Here is a 12,500-nt window from a genome sequence, read left to right on the forward strand (position 1 = left end):
GTGTGTGTGTGTGTGTGTGTGTGTGTGTGTGTGTGTGTGTGTGTGTGTGTGTGTGTGTGTGTGTGTGTGTGTGTGTGTGTGTGTGTGTGTGTGTGCGCTCGCATTTACATGCATGCCTGTGCTATGCAGTCAATGGCTCGCATTGAATGTGTAATTTTATCTATTGTCAATGTTTTATTTCTCTTTTAACTGTTATGGTCAATACACACTTGGTTAATATTCCACTTACTGACACCCCTGGTCCAACCAACTCTGAAATTGAACTTCCACCTTCTACTGAATCTGTAACTCTATCAAGTGAGAATGACACTGTGGATCCTCTTAATAGCTTTTGCAATGATAAGATCTTCAATCTTATTGAAATTGATGTTAATAATAAATATAACACCTGCATTGATCCTGACCTGAATTGTTTAAAATATTCAAACAAATCTATCACAAGTGAATATTTCAGTGTTGAAACATTTAATAGATTACATGAGAGTATTAACTCCCACTCACATCTGTTTTCTACCTTTCACCTGAATGTACGTAGCCTTAATAGCCTTAATAAGTATGACCATCTTGTACATTATCTATCTTCACTGAATCATCAATGTTCAATCATTGCTCTTTCAGAAACATGGCAGAATCAGAATCAACAAAAACACTATATGACATGTCTTTATATAATGCTGTGCACTCCTCTAGATCAGAGAGAGTGGGAGGTGGTGTGTCAATTTATGTTCATAACAGGTTTCAATTTTGTGTAAGGGATGATCTTGCTTTTCAGCGTCTTTCAACTGAGGTTGAATCGCTCTTTGTTGACATTCCTTTATGTACATTTTTTTGATGGCAACTAAGAACGTTATAGTGGGATGTATCTATCGACCCCCTGATATAAATATAACATTTTATATATAATATAACCTTTCATTGGGCTATTCAAAAATTGCAGACCTACAAGCTCATAGCGCGGCACCGAGTGCCGCGCTATGAGCTTGTAGATCTCATGAGCTTTGAGCTTGTAGATCGCGCTATGAGCTTGTAGATCTGCTATTTTTGAAAAATCATGAAAAGTTGTGCAAATATTTGATTATTTTTTTCTTTTTTTTTTGGCTGACATTTGAAACTCAAATCTTTGCTTCTGGGGGGTTCCTGGAACTAAATATTTTACAAATGTTCGCTTTAAAAAATATATAATTCAAGATTTTGCCACGAATGTTCATGATTTTTCCAAAATAGCAGCTATTTTTGAATAGCCAAAGAAATCTCAAAATGACACACAGATGCGTTCCCGGTCTTAAAGGGTTAATTAATAATGAAAATAAGCTCTATGTTTCCTACTCAACAGATGCCGTGGATGTTGTGCCCTTGAGCAAGGCCATTCTTCTTCTGTTGGCACTGAGGTTGAAGGTTTAGAGGAGGAAACATGTCATTCATATCACAGCGTTTATATTATTCACTGCTGCTGCTTCTCCTTATGAGTCATGTTCGCTCTGTGAAAGGTGTGTTTGTAATGTGAACACTGTGTGTGTGTGTGTGTGTGTGTGTGTGTGTGTGTGTGTGTGTGTGTGTGTGTGTGTGTGTGTGTGTGTGTGTGTGTGCGTGTGTGAAAGGGACTTAATCCTGACTACATTAGTCTGTATAGCAGCTCCTCGCGCACGAGCAACAGCCTATTGTACCGACATGAATAGAACAATAGAGGACCAGACAGACAGACAGACAGACAGACAGACAGACAGAGCGCTGGTTCTCAAAGTGAGGTCTGGTGACCCTCCCAGGGGTCCTTGAGGAGGTTCCAGGGGGTCCCCAGCTATGTGAAAATAGCCCCGATCTACAAGCTCACGGTGTGTGTGTGTGTGTGTGTCGCGATCGGGGCTGTTTTTGGAAAAGAAAACGAATGTTTACGAATGTTGACAAAATGGTCTCTTCTGAAGTACCTGGCACAACATCTGAACACATGGGTGCCAAACATTGGTGGAAAAAGTACTCACATTTTCTACTTAAGTATCAATACTACAATGTAAAAATACTCTGTTACAAGTAAAAGGCCGGAATTCAAAATGTACTTGAGTAAAAGTACAAAAGTATGGGTATCAAAATGTTCTTAAAGTACCAAAAAATAGAAAGTACTCATTGTGCAGAATGTCCCGTTTCACAAGTTTTCAAAAATAGCAGATCTACAAGCTCACAAGATGTGACGCAAAGTCACGCAATGTGAGCTTGTAGATCGGCTATTTTCAAATGGCCAAAATGTTTATAGGGCTGAAATGAGTAATGTTTTATAATAATACAAAAAATCTGAGATGTAGTGGAGTAGAAGTAAAAGTACCGATAATTAGAAATACTCCAGTAAAGTAAAAAATACCTCAAAATTGTACTTAAGTACAGTACTTGAGTAAATTACTTTACACCACTGGGGGCCGAATGCATGTCGGTTTGGCGGTCCTTAACATGAAAATGTTTGAGAACCGCTCATGTGTAGAGAGAGAGAGAGAGAGAGAGAGAGAGGTGAAGGGAGACAGGGAAAGACAGACAGGTCAGTGAGTGTAAGGGGGAGTGGGGGGGGGTAGGGTTGGACAAGGCATTAGTGAGGTGGTCTGCTTTATCTGTCAGGAGCTCACAGTGATAAACACAACGTTCTCACGCAAGCGTCCTGGAAAAAAAACCTGGACAATTTGTGATTTATATAAAATATTTATTTATATAATGGAGCTCTGGTTCTGGGAAACCAAAAGGTCAGCGATCCATCGCTCTCTCACCTGGCACGGTTCCATGTTGTTAAAACGTGTTGCGTCTTATTACTTTTTGTCACAATAAAAGACTGAAAGGACAGCTGTGTGCATCTCACAGATTGGACGTGGAAAGCAGGAAGGTGATAAAGGCTGCGTAGACGTTGAAAATACATCATTTTTGTGCGAGTGACACCTGTCAAAAGGGGTCGTACTCAAATATTTTACTTAAGTAAAAGTATCAATGCTGCTACGTAGAAATACTCTGTTACAAGTAAAATTCTAAATGTACTTGAGTAGAAGTAAAAAAGTATTGGCATCAAAATGTACTTAAAGTAGGCTTTATGCAGAATGTCCCATTTCACAACTTCTCAAATATATACAAATATTTTGAAACCTTATTCCTAAACGTAACCTCAGTAAAACTATGCCTAAACCTAACCTTATTCCTAAACGTAACCTCAGTAAAACTATGTCTAAACCTAACCTTATTCCTAAACGTAACCTCAGTAAAACTATGCCTAAACCTAACCTTATTCCTAAACGTAACCTCAGTAAAACTATGTCTAAACCTAACCTTATTCCTAAATGTAACCTCAGTAAAACTATGTCTAAACCTAACCTTATTCCTAAACGTAACCTCTGTAAAACTATGTCTAAACCTGACCTTATTCCTAAACGTAACCTCATTAAAACTATGTCTAAGCCTAACCTTATTCCTAAACGTAACCTCAGTAAACTATGTCTAAACCTAACCTTATTCCTAAACGTAACCTCAGTAAAACTATGTCTAAACCTAACCTTATTCCTAAACGTAACCTCAGTAAAACTATGCTTAACCCTAACCTTATTCCTAATCGTAACCTCAGTAAAACTATGCCTAACTAACCCTAAACGTATTTCTAACCTTATCCTCAGGAAAACAAATACAAGAATAGAAAAACTGCTGGGGGCGAGCGGTCTGCAAAAAAAAATTGGTGTGAGCGTGTTTTGGGGTGAGCCTTCCGGTTACCTAACCTTATTCCTAAACGTAACCTCAGTAAAACTGAGTAAAAAATGTCGAACCCTAACCTTAACCTCAGTGAAACCGCTGGGGGCAAGTGTGTTTTGGGGCGAGTGTTCCGGTTAACCCAGTATAATGACATGGCACAAAATAGGAACGCCAGGTTTGAAAGTGGTTGAGGAGATCAGGAGCCTGCAAGGATATATCTTTAAGCTTGTGCCAGTTTATTTTTATTTACATGCATTTCCATATTATGACAGAAGAACTGTGGAGGGACAGAAGGGCACGTTGTGCGTTTATGTGTGCTGTAAGTGTGCTCTGTCTCATGCACGACTGGAAAAAACATCCATTAGTGTTCAAAATAGCCCCACATCTTTACTGAAACGGCCTGAATGTGCCATATGTTGCACCATCCATAGACCCATGACCTTTGGATGGCTGTCAGACCAGCTGTGATTGGCTGTTTGAGCAGACTTCCCCGTCTGTTTTCAAATGCTTGCTCCCTTATTCTGGGCATCATGTCGTAATGGGGGAACATTCTGCAAAGATAGATCGACACAGTGTTGCCAGACGTACGATAATTATTTTAATAATTTAATAAAAAATTTACCCTCTGTACAATGTACGATCAATCATTCCAAGAATGCCCAAATGTACGATAATTTCGCCATATCACATACAAGTTTTTTTTTTCTTTCAGATCTACAAGCTTGTAGATCTGCTATTTTTGAATAGCCAAAGAAATAAAAAAATCACACCCAGTGTGAAGTGGGCGGTGTGGTCATCACAGTGGTCATCATAGTGATGGAAGCTCACTTCCAAAAAAAATGGATTCTTGGAAGTGCATAATCCTATTTATAGGTTATTAATGTCATCATGTGTCTCGCTAGCCAATCACAGTGCTGAATAGAGTCAGCCAATAGAGTCAGCCAATCACAGTACAGGAAAGTGGGCCAATCACAGTGCAGGAAACTAATACTAATGAGGTGTCCCAACCCCACTTATAGGGGCGGCTACACCGCCCAAAAATCACACAGATGTGTTCCCAGATTGAAAGGGTTAAAACCAAGCCCCCTGAACCCAGTGGTTGCATTGAAGCACATTGGACATGCTGGCCATTCATAGGTACTGCAGTTGGGGCCACTGCACATGAACGAGCGAAAGCGATTTCGACCAATGGGCTCGACTCACAAGCTTGCGCAAGAGCTTGCGCGCGGGGCTGCGCACCGAGGTGACGCAAAACGCGTCACATAAACGTGTCACAGAAGCCCCCAACTAGGCCTCGCCCCTCACACTTTCCCAACCCTGAAGAAGGGGTGATTTCGGCCCCATGCGCTGTGTGAGCAATTCATTGCAAATGGATGGGATGGGGATATCCGGTGCCCTCTCTATTATGTTTAACTCTATGGTTAAAACCGTAGCTGTTTGCTACGGATACATTGTGTCTACATCAAGCTGAACACAGCAGCACATACTGAACATATAGTAGGGGGTACTAAGCACAAAAAATGGCCAAATCGTTACGCGGCGGATAAAAGCATGAAATTTGATACAGATGTCCCTTGGGTCATCCTAAAACATCCTAGAAGGGGTGCCCAAAAAAATCTTAAACAGGAAGTGACTTATGGACAAAATTCAAAATGGCCACCTAAACTGTTGACCGTTGACTCAAAAGACACCAAAAGAATCTCCAAAAAGCATAAAATTTGGCACATATGTCCCTTGGGTCATCCTAAGACATCCTAGAAGGGGTGCCCAAAGGAATCTGAAACAGGAAGTGAGTTATTGACTAAATTGAAAATGGCCGCCTAGTGTTGTCGATTGACTCAAAAGACAACTAAAGAATCTCATAAAAGCATACAATTTGGCACACATGTCTTTTTGGTCATCCTAAGACATCCTAGAAGGGGTGCCCAAAGAAATCTTAAGCAGGAACTGAGTTATTGACAAAATTGAAAATGGCCGCCTACAGTGTTATCTATTGACTCAAAAGACAACTAAAGAATCTCATAAAAGCATACAATTTGGCATACATGTCCCTTGGGTCATCCCAAGACATCCCAGAAGGGGGTGCCCAAAAAAATCTTAACAGGAAGTGAGTCATTGACAAAATTGAAAATGACCGCCTACAGTGTTGTCGATTGACTCAAAAGACAACTAAAGAATCTCATAATGGCATACATGTCCCTTGGGTCATCCTAAGACATCCTAGAAGGGGTGCCTGAAATTATCTGAAACAGGAAGTGAGTTATTGACTAAATTGAAAATGGCTGTGTACAGTCTTGACAGATGATGCAAAAGACACTCATAAAAAATAATCTCGTAAAAGCATGAAATTTGGTACAAATGTCCCTTGGGTGATCTCAATGCATCTAAGGGGTGCCAAAAAAAGTTTGAATAGTCTCTCAATGGAAAACACTCCTCCCCACGGGCTGCACTGCTACAATATTCAAATCGAGCAGCCAATCTAGCATTTGGTCCAGAAGCCTGAAAGCTATGCAATCTCTACCATCTCCTGACAAATAAATTAAAGTCGCTGATTCGTGGACACCTTTATGGACACTCTTGCCAGAGGCTGCTTAAGTTTGTAGAGAACTCAAGTGTGGCTGCAAAGCTGAGCCCTTCTGTTCGAGAAAGTGTAGATGCCGGGATGCTGGGTTACCTTGCAGAGCATTATGCCAATGTGCTGGTAATTGCGAAATGGCACACATGAATACATGTAGTTACTAAACACTAATCACAAAAAAACAGTAATGATCAAGAAGAAAATACATGAGAAGATAGAGTGTAAAACAAGCAAGAAGATGTAGAGTGCAAAATAAATAAGATGCAGAGAGTAAAATAAGAATATGCAGAGTAAGATAAGATGCAGAGTAAAAATAAATGAGAATATGCAGAGAGTTAGATAAATAAAGAAGATTCAAAGAGTACAATAAAAAAATTATGCAGAAAGTAAAATAAATAAGTGATGTAGAAATGAAAACAGAAGGTAGACTACAAAATACGGCAAGTTATGCACTGCATAACCTGTCGTATTGAGTCTGCATAATATGCAGACTGCCATGGTCAACTGTTTAAATTTAGAATTTCTTCAACATGGTCCCTTCCTAAAAAGTTTAATAAACAAGCAAACAAATAAATAACCCCTTCTAGGATATATTAAGAAGCACTCAATGTACGTACCAAATTATACACTTTTATGACGTCCCCTTATGTTTTCTTTTGTGTCAACTGCTTTTAGGCTGTCACTTCCTGTTTAAAACCTTTTTGGGCACCCCTTGTAGGAGTGCGTTCAGATCACCCAAGGGACATTTGTACCACATTTCATGCTTTTATGAGATTCTGTAGGTATCTTGCATCATCTTTCAACACTGTAGGCGGCCATTGGTCAATTTAGTCAATAACTCACTTCCTGTTTCAGATTATTTTTGGCACCCCTTCTAGGATGTGTTAGGATGACCCAAGGGACATATGTGCCAAATTGTATACTTTTTGGAGATTCTATAGGCTTTTTGAGTCAATCGCCAACACTGTAGGCGGCCATTTTCAATTTTAGTCAATAACTCACTTCCTGTTGAAGACTTTTTTGGGCACCCCTTCTAGGATGTCTTAGGATGACCCAAGGGACATGTGTGACACATTTTATACTTTTTGGAGATTCTTTAGTTGTCTTTTGAGGTCAATCGACAACACTAGGCGGCCATTTTCAATTTGGTCAATAACTCACTTCCTGTTTCAGATTTTTTTGGGCTCCCCTTCTAGGATGTCTTAGGATGACCGAAGGGACATGTGTGCCAAATTTGATGCTTTTTGGAGATTCTTTTGATGTCTTTTGAGTCAACGGTCAACAGTTTAGGTGGCCATTTTGGATTTTGTCCATAACTCACTTCCTGTTTTAAGATTTTTTTGGGCACCCCTTCTAGGATGTTTTAGGATGACCCAAGGGACATCTGTATCAAATTTCATGCTTTTATCCGCCGCGTAACGATTTTTCACTTAGTACCCCCTACTAATACTGTAAGAGGAGAGAGAGAGAGAGAGAGAGAGACAGACAGACAGACAGACAGACAGACAGACAGGGACAGACAGACAGACAGACAGACAGACAGAGACAGACAGACAGACGGGGGGGGGGGGGGGGTGAGGAGAGCAGGAAGGAGGTGGCACAGGAGAAAGGAGAGGCAATGTATTGGAGAGAGAGAGAGAGAGAGAGAGATAGAGAGAGGGAGGAGAGAGGGAGAAGTAGAGATCAGTTTGTCCAGTGAAGCAGAACAGGCTGTCAGTCTCTAGAAAAGATCTCCTCTGTCAGATTAGTATGAGAGTCCAATGTTCTCTCTCTCTCTCTCTCTCTCCCATCTCTCTAACCTCCTCTTCTACTCTTTCTTTCTTTCATTTCTCTCTCTCTCTCTCTCTCTCTCTCTCTCTCTCTCTCTCTCTCTCTCTCTCTCTCTCTCTCTCTCTCTCTCTCTCTCTCTCTCCCATCTCTCTAACCTCCTCTTTCTACTCTTTCTTTCTTTCATTTCTCTCTCTCTCTCTCTCTCTCTCTCTCTCTCTCTCTCTCTCTCTCTCTCTCTCTCTCTCTCCCATCTCTCCCATCTCTCTAACCTCCTCTTCTACTCTTTCTTTCTTTCATTTCTCTCTCTCTCTCGCTCTTGCTCTCGCTCTCTCTCTCTCTCTCTCTCTCTCTCTTCTCTCTCTCTCTCTCTCTCTCTCTCCCTCCCATCTCTCTAACCTCCTCTTCTACTCTTTCTTTCTTTCATTTCTCTCTCTCTCTCTCTCTCTCTCTCTCTCTCATCTCTCTCTCTCTCTCTCTCTCTCTCTCTCTCTCTCTCTCTCTCTTCTCTCCTCTCTCTCTCTCTCTCTCTCTCTCATTCCGTGTGGTTCATGGTTGCTATGCCAGTATCTCATTATCATTCTCAGATCATCCATCAGTCATGTTCCGTTGACGTGCTGCAGGAGATGAGAATTGATGCGTTTGTTACGTTGCACAACACAGATAAGTGTGTGTACGTGTTTCTACGTAGATGTGTAGCAGCATGAGTGTGTAATGGTGAATGAAAGAATGAATGTTTGTTCAAAAGGCTCCAGAATATCCTCCAAAATAATTAGTCAGTGTTAAAAAGGACTAGTGATTTTTTTTTGTTTTCCATCAAATTATTGGCTCAGGAATCCGACAAAAACAAAACAAATCTCCATGAATTCAAGGCTTCATGGGGGTGTGTTGTGCGTAATTGATAGAAAATAAGTCATGTTTTGGGTGAACTACTCCTTTAAGACCATTCAGTGGGGTTCAATCGTTAAGCATACTTAATAATTGCTGGACATAGTGTATTATAATGATCCTAGTTGTAATACATTATAATGATCTTATAATCACTATAAGTGGTCTATGGGTGCTTTAAGTAAAGTAATAATTGCATAGCAAGTGTTACCAATTTTTTTCATTGCACTTTAGTTATTTTATAGAGAGGGATTTAAAAATATTCCTCCCTCAAAAGTCCCTGGAAAATAGGATTACATTTTGGGGGTTTTTCATGTTGAGTGTGTCAGCATTTGATCAGATGCATCATGTCACAAATGCACTTCCTAACAAATACACTATGGTGGAAAAAAACAACACTTAACTCTGCTGCTTGTAAACCGCCATTTGTTCTCTGGAAACTCTCTTCAGATGACAATTCCATATGTGTGACATTTTGTCAACGCCTTGATTGTTGTCAATGAGGTTTTGCACATATGTCATTATGGGTGAAAATAAAAAGTCAAAACATGAAAAGAAAATGCTTGTAGATAATGCTAGTTTTTGCTATTCATCGTACGACAAAGTATGTAAAATGCAACTTCAAAGAATTATAATGTCTTTTTCTTGTCAAAATGACTGACAACAGCTCCATGTTGTAGGGCTGGAACATTATGAAAATTAGCTTTTTTTTCTCCCCAAAAATAATACTGAAAATAGTTGCTCTACAAGCTCACGATGCACTGTGTTGTTGTGAGCTTGTAAGATCAGTTAGTTAGAGTTTTCCCTCTATTATTTGATTGATTGAACAAGGCATACAGTATCGTGTACAGTATATATCTGCTGCTATGCTCACGCAGCTTGTGTCTTATCTCAGGTACTTACCGCACCGGATAGATATACTATGTGTAAATATGTAGACATATATAATTTTATGTATCTCTCTCTCTCTGTTCCCCTTGCCCCCCCCCCCCCCCCCCCTCTTCATCCCTTTTTTTTAATGGAAATAACTAACACGATGTAGTAGAGCCTGCACAAAAAGTTAGTTTCAGCCCCTAATTAATTTCTTTCTCTCTCCTCAGTCGTACTCTGTGGTGGGTTTGGGCGACGAGGACTTCAACATCCCCCCCATCACCCCGGAGCACATGCTGCACCCCCACCTGCCCCACCACGACTCTGGCCTGTACCACCCTCTGGCCCCCCAGCACCACCCACACCACCCCCACCAGCACCCACACCACCCCCACCACCACCAGCCCCACCCCTACCAGCTACAGGGCATGGACCTGGCCGGCATGCCCGGGAGCGGCCAGGACGGCGGCGGCGGCGGCCAAGACGGCCAGGACGGCGGCCTCATGACCAACACCCTGTCAGTGGTGAGTTAGCCTCGATCTCCAGGCTTTTATTGCTTAGTTTTGCTAAAAAATAAAAGCCTGGCCCAGCACGTCGGTGTACTCGGTATGAGGAAGTGTTTCACTTCCCAACCAACCAGAGTGCAGTGGGCGTCGCTCGTAATGTTGTGTTAACGGGGCGGGGGTTGACGGACAGATCGGTGAACCAATGGGGATCAGGCACAATCTCTCGCCGGCTCTAACACCCGCCCCTCTATACACGAAATCAGGAGCGTTGGGGCAGTCTAGTGGTGAGTTGCTGCTGGTTTTTAACCAACCAGCCGTCCAGACGTTGTTGAGCGCAGTGTAGATTTTGACAGCAAAATTCCATTTAGTTTTAGTCATATTTTAGTCATCTGAAATGTTTTAGTTTTTGTCTAGTTTTAGTCGACTAAATATCATAAGATTTTAGTCGATTGAATCTGCAGTTGATTTAGTCGACTATAATGTATTTAGGAGGTGCCTTGATGGCGTCGTAATGGCTGATCTTACACTTGGTGGCATGCTGAAAATAGCCGATCTACAAGCTCACAACGCGTCGCGCTGCGACGCGTTGTGAGCTTGTAGATCTGCTATTTTCAGAGCGCAATACACGAGAGCAACCAAACATAAAATGACTCTTCTCCACTAGATCCCTCACTAACATTTTAGTCGAGTTTTTATTTGTTGACGAAATTGTCAACATATTTAGTCTTAGTTCTAGTCATCATAGCTTTGTTTTTATTGTTTTTATTTAGTTTTCGTCAGTGGAAAAAAGGCAGTCGACCAACATTTTTCGTCATAGTTTTAGTCGACGAAATCAACACTGGTTGAGCGGAGTCCCACAGGGCTCTGTCTGTACTTGTGACATAGAATAGTCGATCTGCAAGCTTCACAAAGCCTCTCCTCGGCTCCATTGCTTTTATGTCTCATTTACTGTAGAGTGGCGTACTCGCGGACCACACAAGTCGAGAACAATGCAAGTCGGGAACGCACCCGTTTATGTAATGCTCGTTGTACTTGTGGTCAGAGTAGCCGTTGTACCCGTTGTCAGAGTACTCGTTGTACCCGTTGTCAGAGTACCCAGTGAGATATTCGTGTTTTTTCAGTTCTCAGAAACTGCTGCTCCGACCCGGGTCATCAGCGACACACACACCAAGTTTGTGGTTGGTCGGTCGGACGGTGCCCGAGTTCTGCCTGGGACAGACACAAACATACAGGTTTTGTGAACTCATAGATGGATAATACAAGCATACATGTAGAATAAGTGAAAAGAAAAGTCAGGGGCGGCAGTGGCTCGGCTCAGGGGTAGAGTGGCTGGTACAGCGGTCGGATGGTAACCGCGAGGTTCCCAGTTCGATCCCCCAGAATTAGTGTCCTTGAGCAAAACACTGAACCCCTAATTGCTACATATGAATATGTGTGAATGTAATGCACAATCTATGTAAAGTGCTTTGGATAAAAGCGCTATGTAAATGTACCACTAAAAAAGAAAAACAAAATCTTGATAAAAACCCTGCAACTACCAATATTTACAAGCAACTTTACAGGAAAAACAAGCCCCAAAGTCGCTTATAATAAGCAGACATGGCAACACTGATTGGTTCCCTTCTCAGGAAACAATAGTTATGTCAGCTTACGGTTTAGCAAACCCTCAACAGACCTGACATGTTTCTGTGGAGCGTTGCCGCCTACGGTATACTGTCACACAAACACACAGAAACAAACGATATGGGCTCAATTAGTGTTCAATATTCATAAGCGTTGAGTAATAAGTAACGGATGTGGTCGGGATGTTGACGAGTCGGGGTGAACGGTTAACCTGAATGCCATCATCCTCCTCATAGGACGCTGCACGTTGTGGTATTTAGATGGAACTCTTGACAGCTATTAGTTCTCAAACACCAAGACGGGAGTTTTTTTCAGGCTGACGTGTTCACTGGTGAATAAAGAGCGGATGTGGCTACCTGTTGCCATCGGAATAAACAAACAATTTTAACCCATTAATACCGGGAACGCATCTGTGTCACCACTTTAACCATTGTTTTAGTTTTTGTTTCAAAAATAGCAGATCTACAAGCTCGTAGCGTGGCACCGAGTGCTGCACTATATACGAGTTTGTTGATCTCATCTGCTATTTATCTTTTTTAATCCATGAATATATTCATTCAACC

At 41.5% G+C, this 12,500-nt stretch overlaps 1 protein-coding gene across 2 annotated transcripts in view; it reads left to right on the forward strand.

The window, feature by feature from the left end:
• tox (thymocyte selection-associated high mobility group box) overlaps positions 1-12,500 on the forward strand; it is an 82,248-nt gene that overhangs the window by 46,611 nt on the left and 23,137 nt on the right. For both annotated transcript variants that reach the window (XM_080439209.1, XM_080439210.1), the window contains one exon: positions 10,039-10,332. In XM_080439209.1, coding sequence (XP_080295335.1) covers positions 10,039-10,332 — 294 coding nt within the window. The remainder of the gene's footprint in view (positions 1-10,038; positions 10,333-12,500) is intronic.

The sequence above is a fragment of the Gymnoscopelus braueri genome, assembly GCF_963280865.1.
Source record: "Gymnoscopelus braueri genome assembly, chromosome: 10".
Taxonomy (NCBI): domain Eukaryota; kingdom Metazoa; phylum Chordata; class Actinopteri; order Myctophiformes; family Myctophidae; genus Gymnoscopelus; species Gymnoscopelus braueri.